Source organism: Saccostrea cucullata, unplaced genomic scaffold (assembly GCF_032062105.1).
Source record: "Saccostrea cucullata isolate Sc308-1 unplaced genomic scaffold, CSIRO_AGI_Scuc_v1 ctg9876, whole genome shotgun sequence".
In the NCBI taxonomy this organism is placed as follows: Eukaryota; Metazoa; Mollusca; class Bivalvia; order Ostreida; family Ostreidae; genus Saccostrea; species Saccostrea cuccullata.
Genome location: NW_026925101.1, coordinates 1 through 20,297, shown reverse-complemented (window position 1 = coordinate 20,297; position 20,297 = coordinate 1). Strand labels below are relative to the sequence as shown.

Below are 20,297 nucleotides of genomic sequence, written 5' to 3'. Positions count from 1 at the left end.
TAATTTCACAAGACACATTAATCATCGTATTAAGTGATAGGAATACTGGGATGGAGGTGGGTCTTCAAATAGACGTGCCTCATGTTAGCGGTGGTGAGCGCGCGAGTGTGAATGACTCGCTGAGCTGACCACGTGACCTTACACCTTCTATCACAATGAAATCATCAGACAAGGCGTGGATCTGTAAATTTTCACAATTTACCAACCTAAATGTTACTGGAAACCTCCAAACAATTATCGCATTAAATACATAAATATAAATTATTATTCTAATAATTGTTGTTTATTTTTTAAAAAGATTATTGAATAGTAAAAAGTAATATATTTATTTATCTATAGTGAGATGTGTACAAAGTCATTTTTGTATTCAAAAACTATATGAAATAATAATTTACACCAAATGTCACCATAAACTTGAAAACATTTAAAAAATAAAGAGCACAACATTAAGAGATAAACACAAAAGTATCATGCAAATAAACATAGCGATGAAACAAATGCATTTTTAAGTATACTCTATTCTTTGATTAGTAGAGTCTGAAATAAAAAAAAATGTTAGATGAATATGACAAGAAAACACAGTTTATTATTTATCTTCTTATTTTCTGAAAATAACTGATTGTCTCCGCATGAATGAAATATACAAATACTTTGAAACCTGTCGAAATTTGAACGTAAATATTAAGGCATATCAAGTAGGCCTACTACATAATTTAAAATAAACTTAATGTATGAATACCGGTATATTAAATGAATGACATGCAACATCAGACAAAATATTTAGAGGTCTGACAGTAGAAGTAATAATCTAGAATTATTCCAGAAGTTTGAAATTTTGTGACCATATGCGCGATGGTATTTTATATGGTTCTTAGCTTAGCGCGTAATTAGTGTAAATTTCCCCCACACGTAAATATCCACTTTTACAGTATGTTTAACTGCTAGGCATAGTGCACGTTTGGATACGATCGATAATATCTAAGTCTTGTTAAGAAACATTAAATTGTTATCACCCCAACGTTATTGATGTTGCATGGACGAATAAGGAATTGTCCACTTGGTTGATTTTCGCATTGTTCTCCCTTGTAAAGTTAAATTTTGCTGTTCCTGATTTTTCTGATAGATGTAAGTGTACAAATTATTTTTCCCTATCTTGTCATACAGAGTTTAGGTGGCAGAGGTTAGTTTTTTTGGCAATCAAAACGTTTGACTGACGGTTAACTTGATATTGAGCTGCTTTTAAAATGTGCATTGGAAAATTTGAAATTCTCTCTACCTGTAATAATTGTATGGTATAGTACCTTGAGGAATTTAAAGCTTTTAGGAATAAAACTTACACAGTGAGCCTTAATGATCGCGCAGGGACAATCTCAAAATTTCATGTAAATCAAGCCTATTTTCACTATTTCGCCGCAACCAAAACTGCTTCCAGGCCCATTCTAATGACTTAAGCTACCACACAAATTGCAGAACAACATTTGTACATATTACTGAACAGCAAAAGACAATGGCTCAACCACCTCGTTTTCAAGGTACAATTCATCCTATGAACCCACCCCGCTTTTCTGGTGAAATACCGGAAAAGTTATTTCTAGTCCATATCCCATATACAGTAGTAGTGACACTTAAGTGTCATATTTTAATAATAAAACGCCACCTGAGTTCCCTCCAAATGCACTCATAAAATATTCTAGCGATAAAATTATCTATAATATACATTCAAACCTTAGGTTTCTATTTTTTTTCTAATTTAAGACCGGTATTTAATCCGAAACTATCCTCTGCCACCTTAATAAAAATAATCTTTTAACTTTGATATCTTTTAAGTCATTAATACAAAAAAGTTACATCTCTATTTAACCAAGTCTATTTTGACCTGGCTTTAACTCAATCTAATCAAAATAAGATGATCCGCTAACGTTCTCAAACATCTAACAACAGCGACCTTTTGATTGAATAAACACAAAAAGAGTAGCCAACCAGATTCGATTGTATCAAAAGCTTCGGTAAACATTCTAGAATTAGTTCCACAGCTACATATTCATTACTGGTACTGTCTTACGTTAAATTAAAGTAATTTGGGTATTAATTTAATGTATAGTCCGCCAGTCTGGCATCCTTAAGGGAATAACACAAACGAAAAAGTACAAACTGTTTGAGAATCGGTAGCGGTTTCGGAACATCTTAATTTTAATTAGATTGGCTTTAACCGTTCATAATAGTTTTCTTGATGTTCACTGACATTCTGACAATATGTCAGTAGCTGTATTTGTTCAGTCTCCTTAGTTACGTCCTCCTGTGTCTGAGAAGAATGATTCTGATCTTGTTCTTCTACAGTTGCGTCATCAATGTCGTCAAATGTTCTATTCAGGACCTTGAAATCGATATCGTGAGCTGGTTGAGGTTGTTGAATCGATACTGTTCTAATTCCTGTGAATTTGAAAAAAAAAATAGAGGTACATGTACTTCGCTCGCTAAATGATATCCAACATTCCATATGAATATGCATGCATGGCAAAAGTCCTGGTTTTTGCTCCGGTAGACCCGAAATAATAACTATTCGGACGTCACAATTGCATTATGAAAAAAAACCCGCTAAAGTATGTTTTATGTGTCTGAAATAAAAAAAATTGGTAGATGAATACTTGTATGACAATAAAATACAATTCATAATTTATCTTCTTATTTTCTGAAAATAAATAATTGTCTCCGCATGAATGAAAAATTAAATACGAATCATTTGCAACCTGTCGAGGATAATTTGAGATAACTATACGTAGTAAATCCACATCAGACTATTTCATTTAATTAAAGCCAATGTCTTCAAAAAGTTTAGATTAGTATTCAGATTACAAGAGACAAGGCAATAAAAATTGAACTTCATCTTCGACATCATTTCTAGAACAAACTGTGCAAATTCTATTCTCAACAGGTTCATAATAATATCTACCGGTCTCTATTCATAGTGGTAAAATTCCACTTTTAAATTGTTCTAAAATTGAACGCAATTATTTAGGCATATCAAGTAGGCCTACTACATAATTTTTCCAACCAAAAATTGTTTTAAAATAAACATAATGTACGAATATATAAACTGAATGACATGCAACATCAGACAAAATATTTACAGGTTCTCGCCATAATTTTCCAAGATTGTTTAACATTTTGTACACAAACGTTATTTATGAAACATTTTTTTTTGACTAGAGTATAAAACATACAAACTATTTATTTTTGCACATAAATATGTAATTGTTTACACAATTTGACATTAAATACTACACTTCTTTATGTGTATTTACCATTTTTTGCTATTTTACTTTATAAATATTTCGATGTTTTAGTTGTCTCAAATATTCAACAAATATGCATGCGGTTATACAAAACAATAACAACAACAACAAAAAAGAATACGTTCATGTACTGAGAGACTTTTATAACTAAATTATTAACAACATCCCGAAATTAAACGAATGTTAAATGAAAAGACATAGTAATTTTCAGGTAAGATAAAAGATGTGAAAAGAACCCCAAAATAATATACTGTAAAAGTGGTTATTTACACTGGTTCTTAAGTACGTGTTTGTGACCATCAAACATTTCGAGTGGGTGCAATATACGCGGTCGCACGAAATACTGAGAAAAAAGTAGGCGGTCATCGTTACTAACATCGAGTTGTTCCCCTTTGAAATTGATTAGAAAGAAAAAATTAAAAATAATTACAAACAAACTAAACAAATCAATACGAATTTATACTGTTGGATTAATAAAAATTACGTCGATGTGTACAGTCAAATATGGTGAAGTGTGAACAACTGGTGTACGCTTTATTGTAATTGCAGCCCGGAGGACCGGGCTGCTCTATACATATAAGTTTAACTATTGGTGTATGGGGATTGAGATGGGAGAAGTTATTCAGATATATAGATTTTCTAAACATTTAAAAGATGGTAATCAGAATGTTCAATCCTTTATATTTTTCATCGCACAATTTTAAAAAATGACCATTTACATTTTCATCACTGTCTATGATAAACGAGGGCCGTTCAAAAATTACGCGGACTCTGCTATTATTTATTCTTACAGACGTCATATGCATATTGTTATGAATTTTACAGAAATATGTATACATGTATTTAAGATTTCAATAAATCTTGGGCAAAATTTCATTATTATGTATTTAGATTGAAAGTTTACTGAAGGGGGGGGGGGGGGGCTTGAATTTTAACCTCCCAGAGTGAAATTTGAACAAACTAGAATCTACACTACCTAAGGATGATTCCATATAAATATCATTAATCATATGGCTTTGAAGTACTTGAAAAGAAGATTTTTCCTATACATGTATATATTCCTATGTAAAACTGTGGTCGGCCATTTTGGCCCCATCCTAGCCCCGGGGCTCATGATTTGAACAAACTTGAATCTACGATTTCATATGAGTTTCATCCTTTGAAAATATATATTCCTATGTAAAACTGTGGTCGGCCAGTTTGGCCCCACCCTAGCCCCAGGGGTTATGATTTGAACAAACTTGAATCTACACAACTTGAGGATGATTCCACATGCGTTTCATCTTTCCTGGCCCAGTGGTTCTTGAGAAGAAGATTTTAAAAATTTTTACCTAATATAATTTCTTATGTAAAACTTAGATCTGCCATTTTGGCCCCAACCTATCCCCAGGGGTCATGATACCACACTTTTGTTAAATTATTCCACATGAGTTTCATGTAATTTTCCCTTTATATATTCCTATGTAAAACTGTGGTCGGCCAGTTTGGCCCCACCCTAGCCCCAGGGGAACAAAATTGAATCTATCGCCACCATCTTTCCTGAGTGGTTCCATTAATTTTTCTTTATGCACAATAAAACATGAAAATGTGAAAAGTTTACAAAAACGAATATTCGTGACATTTGTCTACAAATAGCAAATTTTAACTCATTCATTTTCTATAATTCATGATATTTTTCGGCAATTTTCTCGATTATTTCTTTACATTGTTCCATTATTATGTATTTAGATTTCTGACGTGAAATTTGAAGTACTTATAGTGATTTTTCTGTAAAAAGGCAAAACCGTTAAATTATGTGTAATGCTCGAGATATCGCCACCATCGATCCAATATGCACAATAAAACATGTAGCAAAAACGAATATTCGTGACATTTGTCTACAAATAGCAAATTAGAATTCTAGACCGTTAGACTTCTTTATCCACTATCCAGACTGTAATTAAAAAGAACGTGATTGACCAATGTCACACTATATCTCATTAGTACCTGCAGCTTTTAGTTATAAAAACAACAAAACGAAAAACGAAAATGCTTTACTCGGTTTCTAGAGTTTAAGCTTGACAAAAAATGGTGCATGGATGTTTAGTAGATGTGGTAACTCAAACTGTACAGGAAATTTTGGGAAAATGTTGAGAAAATGAAAGCTCATATCATTTTTAGAAATCGAAGATTTTGCTGCTCCGTGACTTAATAGTATGACTTGAAAAATCAACCTAAATTGATATAAATTTACTACATTTTTATATGAAATTTTGGGGACCATATAAGTAAAGATTCTTTTATATCATGTGTGACTTTTGCTCGATTATATCGTCAAATATTTTTTTGTGCGAGAAGTCCGCGTAATTCTTGAACGGCCCTCGTATTTATCTACTCACGTGCATTCAATACCACGATTAATATACGACTGATTCAACAGTATATGTAATAATCTAGAATTATTCCAGAAGTTTGAAAATTTGTGACCATACGCGCGGGGGTATTTTATGCGGTTCTTAGCTTACCGCGCAAGTAGTGTAAATTTCCCTCACGCGTGAATATTCACATTAACAGACTAAGCATTTTTTTAACGTTTGGATACGATGGATAATATCTGAGTCTTATCAAGAGGCATTAAGTTGTTATCACCCCAACGTTTATGATGTTGCATGGAGGAATAAGGAATTGTTCACTTGGTTGATTTTCGCATTGTTCTCCCTTGTAAAGTTAAATTTTAATGTTCCTGATTTTTCTGATAAATCTTCTTATAAAGTATTGTACAAATAATTTTCCTCTCTAACCATACAGAGTTTAATAAAAATAATCTTTTAACTTTGATTTCTTTTTAATCATTAAAACAAGAAGAATCTATTTTGATCAGGCTTTAATTTAATCTAATTAAAATAAGACGATCCGCTAGCGGATTCGGAACATGTAATTTTAATTAGATTGGCTTTAACACTTCATATGGGTTATCTAGATGTTCACTGACACTCTGATTATCTGTCAATATTTGTTCAATGTTCTCAGTTGCGTCCTCCTGTGTCTGAGAAGGATGATTCCGATTTTGTCCTTCTAAAGTAGCGCGTCATCAATGTTGTCATATTTTTTGACCTTGAGATCGTGAGCTGGTTGAGATTGTTGAATCGTTCCTGTTCTAATTCCTGTGAATTTAGAAAAAAACAGAGGTACTGTGCTCGCTAAATGATATCCCACATTCCATATGAATACACATGACATGGCAGAAGTCCAGGTTTTTGCTCAGGGAGACCCGAAATAATAACAATTCGGACGTCACAATTGCATTATGAAAAAAATTGCTTAAGTATTGTTTAATGTTATTAAATAGTATAGAAGGAGCTGCAGATAAGAGATGGGTACAATTCAATATCGTGGTGTCAACATTTTACTATGAGCTACCCGAAAAGTGTCGGAACAAGAAATGAAATTTGAATTGCATAATGCTGCTATGTTCCATAGATTCTGTTATAGTCTCACTAAATTTCAATTTGAAGTAAAAGAGTTGCGAATTAGAAAAGTATACCCAAAGATCAACAAGCAGGCGGACGGACTGACAGACGAACGTACAGACAGATGGGCATCACGATCACTATTTACCTTCCACTTTTCAACCGGGGGGATAAATATGTGATGCAAATATTCTTCTCAACAGAGGTATTGATAAAATAAACGTATCAGTGGTAAGTTTTAAAAGTTATGTACGGTCATTACTAAGTCATTTTGAAGAATTTGCAACAATTTCATAGCACAGAAAATTGAATATATTCTTTTTCAAAACTTACTTGACACTACTAGGTTACAATTTCACAGGATTGGTAGTTTCTGAGGAATCGTTTTAAGTACTATATTTAAAACTTTGTTTATGAGCATATTCAAATTAGGTACTTTCACTTTATGTATAATGTGGCTGTCTATTTAGTGTCTTTGGAAAGACTTCTTGAATGATTTTGCTCATCTGTGTTTTTTTTTTTGTTTCTTCTTTTGTTTCCATTTGCTCTGAAACTTTACCCGTTAGAGACTAAAAGACTTTTTTTTATTCTATTATGATTAAGATTATGTGATCCTTTTTTGACGTACTTAACTTGTGAAGATTGTTACTTTAGTTAAATATATGAAAAGATAACTAGAGACATAGATTAAAACTTAAAAAAACTTTGACATTGAAAATATTTTTTATACTTTTTCATTTTCATTTCTTTCACTCTTACTTAAACTTTTATTTTGCTCTTTTTTCCGCATGGGCTTTAAAAATCATTTTCTACATGTTTTAAGAAACACTGAATTCCCACCTGTTATGGAGTAAATTCCACTTGAACGAAAATCATTTCTTGCTGCTACTCAGAATAAGTAAACAGCGTAGAGACCTCTTCTTAACTTAAAACTTATGTGCAAAGTGATCCGAAAACTTATTAGTTTTTATCAAGGGCAGCTCACTTGATTTTTTTTCATTTGATATACATATGTGTTCCTTGAACTCAAAATACAAGATATCTCAGGGTCAGAGACATATGATTCATGTTTGTATATTTTACTAAAGAAAGACGTTAATGGTAACATATCAACTAAATCAACATGATGACTTCATATTCTCTATCAATCTTCAACTTCCATTATTTATTTAACAACATTCATGTTTCCTTATAAATGTCATCGATGGCAACTACCATGCAGTTGATTTGATACATAACATTATGCACTATTACGAACAAGTTCTTATACAAGGCAAGCTATAGAAAAGATTCATCGATTGATTGTATGTTGTTTAACGTCCCTCTCAATTGTTTCACTCATATGGAGACGCCACCACCTGCCGGTGGAGGGCTACAAATTTTGTCCTATGCTCGGCACTCAGGACGTTTGAGCAGAGAGCAGGGATCTTTTTCGTACCAGCACCTACTGCGACACGGGGCCTCGGTTTATTCGGTCTCATCCGAAGGATCGGTCTCAACATCCCACAGTGGGATTCGAACCCGCGATGTAAGGATTGACTCCTTACTTCGCGACTCTAGAGCACACGGTCTAACCACTGTGCCACGTGGAAGACAGCTTTAAACAAAAAAAAGAATTACCTCGACGAAAAGCGAGCTTATAAACACCAATGATCGTCAGCAACAGAATAGTCAAACCAATAAAGCCTCCAATAATAATCCAGGTCGTCAGAGAGATTTCTGTAGAATCTGTAAAATTTAATTTGTCATATTAGTAATATACATACTAGTACAGTGTATATGTTTATGTTATATCACTCCAAAGACCCTTGAAATATTTAATTACATTTCCATGGCAGTGACAGCTGACAAAAACAGAGTTCAAAAAGCCAAAGGTCATTTTATGGATGTCTTAATCTAAGAACATGGTATGAAACACGGGCCTTCGGAAATTGAAAAAAAAAATCTTATAATCAAATGAAATACGACATATAAGGAGGGAAAATGAGAAGATGTGGAAATTTTTCATTATGTGCTAAAACTGATAAACACTTTGCGTAAAAAGTTTTTTTTTCCGAAAAAAGAAAGAGATATGCACTTCGAGAAGAGTTTTTGTCTTTTTCTGCATTTGTTCTTTTTCTTGTTGTGTTTTTGTTCCTTGTTTTTTTTTCTATTTTTAGGAAATAGATTTTTTTCCCCACTTTATCAGATAAGACATTAGCAATATATAGTTATCTATATGAAGTGTATTATGAACTTTTCTTTTCCTTCCTTGAAGAGACCTGGTGGCAGTAAAAGAAGAAGGAAATGCTGCAATTTACATTGTCCTTGCATAAAAGTCTCTCTATATTAAAAACGTTGCATGGAATTCATTTGCAGTTGCATAGTGAAAATCATGATTGATGACATTTTATTGATACTGCAGGGGTTTATTTCCCTTAACGATTATTTCGCATATTAGCAAACAAATAAAACACAATTCCAGGAGAAACAATTGGAGAGGCGCAAACACTTAAGGCCCTCCGTGCTTCTAGATCCGCTAATACAACTCTATACATCCTGAATTATTGCCTTCATAGCAAATTATGTATCATGGATGGCATGGGTTTTTGCATCTCCCCTCCCCCATTGTTTCCAGAGCGATTTTGTATTTTCTTAAAAAGAAAAATATAATAATGGTTTATGTTATTTCAATACTTAATCTAATTGTAAGATTTTATAATTAGAGTCATGGTTTTAAAATGAAGTGTGTCTCCAGGACAGGGTATATAGTCGTGGATGTTGTTTATCTTGCGCGGGTACAGCCAGGGTTGTAGAATAGTTACAGCAATGGTTGTAGAATAGGTACAGCCATGGATGTAAAAATCAAGTGTGGTCAAAACAGGCAAAACAGGCTTTTGTCAACCAGGAACAATTACAATCATGATAAAATAACTAAATGTGCATGCAGATCAGCTTAAAACTATAACTTTGAATATACAAGAACACTTATGTGGTTTTAGGGTCTTTGAGGCATGTTTTTGTTTTACTCGTATCAACAGGTTCTTTTATTTTAAATACTTCTATAGTTGTTATTTTATTAGCAAATTGTGCCCAATGTACAGTACCTTTGAAATAGTTTTAGGTCATACTATATATTGTCTTTTAGTTAAACAATATTTTTAAGCACGAATGTTTTAAGAAGGTTTTTTAATCGTATGCTTTAGCTGCAATAATGAAGCCCTCTCCAATTTTTTTATCTGATGTTTTCTGGAGAGGATACAATTCCACAGCATCTCCGTAATGGTGCAAAAATATTTTTAATACAGGCAACTGCAGGCAGAATAAAATGTTTTTACATTCAATTTACTTCTAACAAGACGAAATTTTTATTCACTGTAGACATCATACCCGGTTAAACACGAAAATCATGTAAAATAAATCTGTGTGCATTACTCAGTAGCCATGACAGTTCACGTGTGACTACTGAGACTTGCGCAAGAAATTTAGAATAACTCAATAAAGCAAATGTCGATGTTTATGAATAATTATGATGAATAGTAACACTAAACATCCATAAATAAAACCATTCCATGTGTTATTTTTTCGTAAACAGTGATATTTAGCCTTAAAATAAGGTAATTCTAAAGAAATCCGCTCCCTATATATCCTTAATCTCATTGGCTGACCCAAACTAAAATTTGTCAAGGTCAGTAAACATGACGGATAAATTTAAGTTGTGATGTTGACATACACGGAAAATACGGATGTATGGATTGTTCTGTAAATATTTGAATCGATTTATGTCTGAGATAACTACATTTTGGAAGTCCAGGTAAGACATATTAATAAAATAGCCGTTTACTGAAACTTGCGCCGAAATCCGTGCGGGAGTGAATCGCTGCCGCATTGCACCATTACGGAGATCCTAAGGAGTTTTAGCCCCCCCCCCCCAAAAAAAAAAAGAAAAAGAAAAAGGAGAGGGCTACATTATTGCAGCTACGTATGCTTATGAGTATTGAAATTTTAGCGCACTAGAGTCTATTTCATGATGTGCTACAGAAACTTCATTACTCGTCATTACAGAAATAAAAGTCAAGAAAATTACAACATAAAGCAATAATACAACCTATATATAATATTTAATTTAGAAATAAGGTATCATTTTTTGAGTTTTATTGGGATGTAAACGGGTTTGTCACGTGTTCAAATCCCATAAAGCCTTCGGGCTTTATGGAAGATTTGATCATATGCCAACTCGTTTTACATCCCAATAAAACTCAAAAAATGATACCTTATTACTCAAAAAATGATACCTTATTACTTATATTTACATTTGTGACTTATTCATACTTTAAATTTGCTTGATTTTGACTTTTAACGTGTGAAATGCATTGTTTTTCAAACCCAATGGCATGTATTTTATCCACTAAACGCGCGTCGACCCTTCATGACGTCACTGAGAAATTACGTCGAACATTTATCCATACGCACATCTATGAGCTCTTGACCCCGTACCTGTATTTATACAGTTATAAAAACTCTTGCTTTCAGTAGTGTTATATAAAGGAAAATATATGCAAATGTAAATATTAGAAAATGTTATGATGCTTTAAACAAGATGTTTAGATCTTTTAAAATAATCCTACCTTTGGCGTGAATTGTAATATCAGCAAAGTCTTTCCCTTTGTATTTCAGCGAATAGGTTCCGAAAGATTCCTCATCAGGAACGGGAATGGTGCTGTTGATCCAGTGTTTGTACACAACGTTATCTCTTTGTGAAACGTTCAAAGATATTGACTCAAGTTTAGGTCCCAACCAAACGAACTCTGATGTAGATGTAAGGGGATTTGCAACAACTGGTAAACTTACAACAACTTTTACACCCGGGCCGCTACTTGATCTATAGATTTTATTCACCAAAGTGAGTTCATCAAGACGAGGGTCACCTGCAATTCCATAAAAAAATATTGTTAATTATTTAACCCTACAAAACATCAATGCATTAATGACCATGGATAGTCATTAACTATTAGCAGAGTTCTATATTCTGTTACAAAGTATACGTACAGAGAACGTTAACACTAAAGGACTGATTCCTCTTCCCAAACTCAGTCGATTGTCCGACACATTCGAAAGTACCCGTGTCAGAGCACTGGACCATTCTGATCAATGTGTAGTTTACCCTATGATTTACGCTATGTATATAGTTTTGGTTCCCAGTGAGATTCAGAAAGGAGACTTCTGGAATAGGATTTCCTTCGACAAAACACGACAGAAAAACGTGATCTGTTTCATTAATGATTAATGCATTGCTGGGTTTACCATTAATATATAACCTCGGTTCCAATAAATCTGATAAAAAAGTCAAATAAATATCAAGTTATTGTATAAAAGAGTTAAAATTCAGTTGTAAACGTACAATTCTTTTTCTAAAAATTAAAGCTTAAGACAGTGGTCAGTTAATTTTTAAAGAAATTTTTTTATTACAGAAACGCAATCGATCAATTACATGAAGATACGTGTTTGTTATAAACTTCAGATATTATTTTCCTTAGTTTTTAAAGATGAAAGTTTTAAATAAAGATGCGTACACTCAATGCAAAATAATATAAATGATAATTATAACAATCTCTGAACCATCAATTAAGAGAATTAAGTATTTGTTTTTCCTTATGTCTTTTTGGCATAAATGCGGAAAATGTTTCTTATGAAAGTTGCACGAGGTACTTACATTGAATGTTCAATTTGATGTCTGATACTTCTGTTTTTTCGATGCCATTTACTTCACATCGTACAAATGTCATATTAGCTCTAACTGCTTTTGTCTTTGGTAAATAAGTTGAAGAGCTGCCAGCAGATGTGAGATTGAGAAAATCGCCCTTCGAACTTCTATACTTCCATTGTAAGGTACAAGATGGGTTACAGTCAGATGAACAATTGTAGGGACCAAACATTCCCCCTTCATGTACACTAACCTCATTACCAGGTTTAGAAAAATTATAACACTATTTGGACCATCTGTGAAAAGAAAAAAATTGTTGTGCTTTCCAAAATATTCCTATGTCATAGATTAATTTGGGAAATTTAAATATTCCGATTAGCATAATTGAAGGAGGTAGTTGTTTGTTGGAAATCTAATTTACAAAGTAACAGAGTTTATTATAGTTATTAGGGTTCAGTAAGTGGTGTACGGAGATTTATCCAGGTTTCGTTCAAAATCTTTGAGCCCAAGAGAGTATGCATAAAACACAGGAAAGATTTCCATTCACACTTGATTTCATCTGGCTCACGAATATATTTCCAATTTTATCAAATCGAATTCTTCGTAAACCCAAGGCTAATCAATGGTATGTATTTTGCATTACAATGCGTCATGACGTCATGTTGATTGTTTTTATAGAGAAACTATACATGGTGACGCCATGTTATTTATCTCTGCCTCGGATGGAGTATTATGTTACATAGTCTTTAAGTGACAGGGTACGGGATGATACTTGGTTAATAAATTTCATACCTGGCTAGGTGAAGCCGAGTCAGGTATGAAATCTACTAACCAGGTATCATCCCGTACCCTGTCACTAAAAGACTATGTAACGAATTTACCTTAATAATGAAATATTTACGTATTATCTGTGGTTTATTAATGCTGCTACATGCTTCTTCACACATATACTGTGCCTATTATGACGTCACTTTGTGTTAGTTACGTATTACATTCACCGGTAATAGATTTACAAATGACTGGGTGTAAGTAATGCACCTCATTCACGTGACAGACTTCAACCAATCGTTAGCCAGGATATCACGGTAAAATCAACAGAGGTGGGGGTATATAATTATAACACTCTCTGGAGCATCAGTAAAGAGAATTAAGTATTTGTTTTTCCTTATGTCTTTTTGGCATAAATGCGGTTTCTTATGAGTGTTGCCCGAGGTACTTACATTGAATGTTGAGTTTGATGTCTAATACGTCTGTTTTTTCGATGCCATTCACTTCACATCGAATAAACGTCATATTAGCTCTAACTGCTTTTGTCTTTGGTAAATAAATTGAAGAGCTGCCGACAGATGTGAGATTGAGAAAATCGCCTTTTGAACTGTTATACTTCCATTGTAAGGTACAAACTGGGTTACAGTCAGATGAGCATCTGTAGGGACCAAACATTCCCCCTTCACGAACGCTAACCTCATTACCAGGTGTAGGAAAAATTATAACATTCTCTGGACCATCTGTGAAGAGAAAAAATATTTATTTGTTCCATAATATTCATATTTCACAGGCTAATATGGGAAATTTTAATATTTCGATTGGTATAATTGAAGGAGGTAATTTTTTGTTGCATATCTGATTTACAAAGTAACGGAGTTTTTTTTATAGTTATCAAGAATCAATAATTGGTGTACGGAGATTTACCGGGTTTCGTTCATAACGCATGAGCCAAAGGGAGTATTAATTAAAACACTTGGTAAATCTCCGAAATCAAGAATTCATTTACAGAAGGTTCTAAAATATGAAATAAGGACATGTTTTAAGGGGGCCGACTGGGGTTTTATGTTGTGAAACTGCAATAGTGAGAGTCTTCATTTTTATACAATATATAACTTACATTACCTTCAGTATACATGCCAAGTTTTGGGAAAAATCTAACGTCCAGGTATATTAAGGGACCGTCTCAAAATACAGGTATATTTACTATAGGATTATATACTAGTAGGGAAATGCCAATTTAAGCACTTTAAAGCAAATTATACAAATACTACAACAGACTTTTTGTTCAAACTATACTATTTGATGAATAATATTATATTGTACAATATATTTAAGAAATACAAAATTCTACCTCTTGTTACTAAATGTGGCATCTCAAAATCCCAAAAGTTAACGAATTTCCCTGCTGTTTTTAGAGTACTGCTAAATATGACGGGCACAAACGATCTACGTGAAAACATAATAAAAATAATGGAGATATTCTCAAATTTCTATGTTTAAAATTTCAAGAGCGTATGTTCATTACTTTTTCTTTAATAACATTTTATTACCCCTTTCTTTAAGAACTTGAGTTTATCATAACGTCAAAAAGACACTGAAACGACGTCAACCTACCTATCAATTGCAAAATCAGTTAAATAAAATTGTAATTACATTTTAAACCTGTTATTTCTTAATTTTGTTTAATTTTATTATTGAAGCTAAAAATTGCTCTAAAACAGTAAATATGCTTCATTTTACTATGATGCGCGAAATATTGCGCAATGAAAACCACAGTCGGCCCCCTTAAATCAACAAAATTATTGCTCAAAAGGTTTAACACACCTGATGCAGATTTTAATTGATCTATTCAGGCAAACTTTTTGAAGAGCTGTTACTTGTGTACCATAAGGATCAATGAAAAGTGAAGGAACTGATGGAATGTCACATTGCGATTACGTTGCAATTCTGTTTGGAATTATGACCTTGGTCCAATCTATCATGTGTCCGAATTTTATATATATAGTATCGATCAGACCCAACCTGACACAAAGCAGTCCCAGAGCAGTCCTAGGGACTGCTTTCTGAGACAGCTAATTAAAGAGTCCCAGAGCAGTCCCAGAGCAGTCCCAGCAGTCCCAGCTGTGGGCAGGGTTTATCAATTTAATAAAGGGCGCTAATTCAGAAATGAGATTTCTAATAAACAATGGAGCTTTAAAAGGCAGTTCAAATTAATTCTGAGTAGTATGCCAGGAATACTCACATGTATGCAAAGATCATTTATGAACAGTACGTGCAAGGAAACGATTTGAAATTAGATTTCCTGAAGGAAGAAGGCTTTCGTACCAACATGTATAAATGACACTGAACATGAATATTTAATCACAAATATCTGGTATATAAATCATTCAATTTCTTTATTTTCTGTGATTAAAACTGGTTCCCATATTTATTTTTTATGCACAAAATTAAACTTGAATTGATTATATACCAAAAGAATTTGCTTTAAATAGATCTTATTATTATAGAGCATACCAATTTCCATATTATATATCAGGATACATTATCTGAAGTATTCGGGCTTTTGAAAAATTCTTTGTAAATTTGCCAAGTATTATTTTTCAGTCATGATTATTTTTACTGACATGTCACTTTAATTATTATAAGTTTCTCAAGATTTATAATACTCTGTTTTAAGTGTTTTATTTGTAAATGTTCAAATGTACATCTGTAAATCAAAAAAATATAACCCTTGGAATATGTTTAAAATTAATTATGACACTCTCTGGACCATCAGTAAAGAGAATTAAGTATTTGTTTTTCCTTATGTCTTTTTGCATAAATGCGGAAAATGTTTCTTATGAAAGTTGCACGAGGTACTTACATTGAATGTTCAGTTTGATGTCTGATACTTCTGTTTTTTCGATGCCATTTACTTCACATCGAATAAACGTTATATTAGCTCTAACTGCTTTTGTCTTTGGTAAAGAAATTGAAAAGTTTCCAGCAGATGAGAGATTGAGAAAATCGCCTTTTGAACTGCTATACTTCCATTGTAAGGTACAAGGTGGGTTACAGTCAGATAAACAATTGTAGGGACCAAACATTCCCCCTTCGTGAACACTAACCTCATTACCAGGTGTAGGAGAAATTATAACACTCCTTGGACCATCTGTGAAGAAAAAAATATTTGTGCTTTTCAAAATATTTCTATGTCACGGGTTAGTTTTCATAGGAAATTTTAAAATTTCGATTGGTATAAATGAAGGACGTCGTTGTTTGTTAGATATCTGATTTACAAAGTAACGGGGTATATTACTGTTATTAGGGTTCAATAACTGGTGTACGGAGATTTAACAAGTTTCTTTCATAATCCTTGAGCCAAAGGGAGCATGAATTAAACACGGTGTAGATTTCCGTTCACCATTGTTTTCACCTAGTTCACGAATTCGAATTTTATCAAATGAAATTCTTGGTTAACCCAAGGCTAATTACTGGTATTTATTTGTCATGACGTCCTGTTTATTGTTTTTTTTTTTTAGAGAAACTATGCACAGTGACGTCATGTTATTAACCTTGCCTCGGATAGGGTATACGAAAATATACACCCGACTTGCTAACCAATCGTTTTACGAGCTACATAGAAAAAAAATCTACTTGGTAAATAGTAGGGGGGTGACTCTGCATACGTGACTAGATAAAAGTTGGCTGTAATTTCTACACATTAATGAAATTACGAGTACTTGTTTATTTTCGAACTCTTTTTTGTTCAATTCAATAGCCAAAATCCACTTCTGAAAAATCAACTTTTCACCGTTAATGTTCATGATTAAAAATGTTTATCCACGACTCTGCACCTATAAGCAGTTTTTTTAAATCAATCAATTTTTACCAAGTCATACAGATATAATTCAAATTATCACATTCTTTGCAAAAATATTACTATACGCTTATAAAAATTTACAAATATACAAGAACTTACATAAAGGGTTAATCTGAATTTCTTCACTTTTTTCTGATTCTAGCGTTTCCTTTGCCTGACAGCTGTATCTGTTGTATTTAGCATCATCGGTGACAGTAAATCTATAGGTTTGTATAACCTCTCTTTCAAGCCTGCTGTTGTTGACAAACCATGAGTACGTTAATGGCGGGAACCTCTTGTAATAGGACGGAGCAGACGTAGATATACTTTCACATTTCAAGTAGGCATATCTCCCGACTTGAATATTCAGATTTCCAGTTATTTGTGCTTTAACTGGTTTTCCTGAATTAAAAAAAAAAACAAAATTGAAAAGTATTTCTTAAATGTGACTGTATTGCAGTGTATATATACATCGTACATTACATTTTTTTCTTTATTTCAATAAAATTATCATCAATGCTTGTGAAGTGCAAATCTTGAAATTTGGTTTCGGACACTCGCTTCAATTTGTCTATGTATACCAGTTTAATCCTGCAATTTATTCTCAATCGCAAAATATGTAAAATCTTTTTTTCGTAATATAAATATAAATTTTCGTAATATATAGCAATGCCATGATAAGTCTTAGTAATATGTAGGCATCCTTAAATTCAAATTTGTTCACATTTTTACGCCAGGTTGTAGGGAGGGGCGAAAGCGTAGTCTAACACCTTGACATTAAATATTCCTGTTTTTGTTGGTTTCACGAGCTTTCCTAAATAAAATTTTAATGCGCGTTCAATGCATTTAGCATTGAATACATAAACAAGCACAGAATTCATAGTGATATACAAAAAATTAGCAATCCCCCTCCCAGTTGTTAACGTGTACAATATAAGACAATTGCTGTAGAAAGTTGACACAAAGAGTTAGATAACTTGCAATATAAATCACAGAATTTACCAAAAACAACAAGAACAACTCCTTCTCCTGTCAAAGCATCTGCCTTAGAGGGTCCTCCTGCGTAATATCCGGCATCTTGAACTGTTATATTTTTCACCTCAAACTGTATATTTACAGAATCCAGGGGTCGGGTGTGATACACGTACTTCTCAGTTGACGGGTCCTTGTCCCCTATCTGCATTATCGTCGACACGGAATCGTTATATACATGAAAAATGAGGTAAAGTCCACTTTTAGGGAAATAATCTGCAGTCCATAAAAAGTATTTGGATTCACCCTCCTTGGCTTCTACAGTATTAACTAAAAAAAAGTATCAAGAAAAGATAACGCAATTGTTAAAAAAAAAACTATAGTTATCATAAAAGTATCGGACTTCTTAGATCCACGTCGTATTCACTCTGCGTAAGAGTGAATACGGCGTGGATCTAAGAAGTCTGATTTCAATTAGATTGGGATAAAAACTGACTGTTATAATGGTATTTTTTTAAGGAAAGGAATAGGAAAGGTGAGGTTGATTCCAGATTGAAGTCCAAAAGTTTCGACATATAAATTATTTGCAGGAGTAGTTCGAAAAGATCGCACAGCCGAATTTTCTCAAAATTTTCTTTCACTCACCCACGACCGTTCACGGTAGCTCAGTCGGTAGAGCACTCGCTCCGTGATCGGGAGGTCGTGAGTTCGTATCTCGGCCGCGACTGACCCAGTCGATAAAATGGGTAGCAACTGTTCCTTCGCCATGCACTCGGCACTTTGAAGTGAAAGTTGCGGGTCCTTCGGATGATCGAGACCTTAAAAACCGAGGCCCCGTGTCAGCGGCAGGCGATGGCACGATAAAGATCCCTCACTACTCAATGGCCCTGAGTGCCGAGTAAAGGTCAAAATTTGAAGCCCTTCACCGGCATACGGTGACGTCTCCATATGAGTGAAAAATTCTCGATAGGGACGTTAAACAACATACAATCAATCAATCAATCACTCACCCACGACGAACACATCCAATAAAGTTACAAGTAATATATTCTTTAAATGAAAAGAAATTTGACTTTGCGCTAATAAAAAAACTTTCATTTAAAATTATTGCAAGATATTTATATACATGTTTAAAAATAAATGACAAGAATGAAAATGTGCCATTATTGTTGCTATTTTTCGTTGTCAAATAAAAATTTGTTTAAAAAACGTCAATTTGAAATTTCAATAGGATCGCCTATTATCAGTTTTTGTTTATATCACAATGGTATCATCGATCTTTTACGGAAAAAAAATATGATTTTTATATAGTGTAGATTATAATAGACTTCTTTTTTTTTAGTAAATGTGTTTCCTATTTACATAACATAGTACACACGCACGAGACAGTTTGATAAAAGATATGTTAAGAATTTAGTTAGTGACCAGGAAATTGATAACATTCAACTGAACTAATCAGATATTAATGATTATGATAACTGGAATCAGATTGGTTTTATTGAACCAAGCAAATTAATATGAAATTTTAAGAAAAAAACGTTCTTTACAAATGCATTTTGTCCTCTCTCTGTCGACTAGTTATATGCACTGAATCAATATTTTTTTTTATCTTTAGGAAGGAATACTTTTCTTAATGTATTCTGGAAACAATATTTTTTTTTTCAATTGAAAATGAATTTTTAAATAAAAAACAATTCTCAACGACCTTCCGACTCTTTTTCTTAGTCTGGAGACGGCAAAGAAACATTGTTTTAAAGTTGGCCTTATTTTTCAATTACGAAAAGCTGTTGAAATGCTCTATGAAGAACTGATTAAAAAGAAATGTGCACAAATATTTACCTTTTAAACTGTATTATCTTTTGTTAAACGATTACATTATCATACGATTTAAATATTCCTAGTAATTAATAATCTAATACACCCCATTCTGTATCGCATTGATTTTGCGACCTCTTTTGACTATCGCATGTTTAATGCATTTAAACCTTTTTTTTCATTTTATTATGCAGAAAAAAAATGGAAATTAAAAAAAAATGTTTTGTCATATGTGAAATACATTCCTTCATATTGCATCAATAATATTCTTTTCACGGTAACTATTATATGTCTTATTGCAGTCCATAATTTTAATCAAATTCTGGACTGTTATACTCCCGCGCTTTGATCCTTACCATTGTCCTCTATGAAATAAGATCACATCTTAAAACCTTTCAGATACTGTGTTTCTTTTGAAAAAAACTAACATTTATTGTCTTTTAAATCTCCTATTAAATTATACTTACCGATGCATG

At 33.0% G+C, this 20,297-nt stretch overlaps 1 protein-coding gene across 3 annotated transcripts; it reads right to left on the bottom strand.

Moving 5' to 3' along the window:
* Positions 1-560: 560 nt before the first annotated feature.
* Positions 561-18,331, bottom strand: LOC134268068 (carcinoembryonic antigen-related cell adhesion molecule 5-like). Of its 3 annotated transcripts, none has more exons than XM_062750272.1 (7): positions 18,037-18,331; positions 17,155-17,436; positions 16,057-16,344; positions 11,771-12,055; positions 11,350-11,649; positions 8,363-8,470; positions 561-2,430 (listed from the first exon to the last, which is right to left on the bottom strand). In XM_062750272.1, exons 1-7 carry the CDS (start codon positions 18,215-18,217, stop codon positions 2,195-2,197), a joined length of 1,680 nt encoding a protein of 559 aa, XP_062606256.1. In that variant the 5' UTR covers positions 18,218-18,331; the 3' UTR covers positions 561-2,194. The 3 variants fall into 3 exon arrangements, with proteins under 3 accessions (XP_062606256.1, XP_062606257.1, XP_062606258.1); XM_062750274.1 differs by lacking the exon at positions 561-2,430 and adding an exon at positions 6,146-6,436; XM_062750273.1 differs by lacking the exon at positions 8,363-8,470.
* Between the last annotated feature and the right edge of the window lie 1,966 nt (positions 18,332-20,297).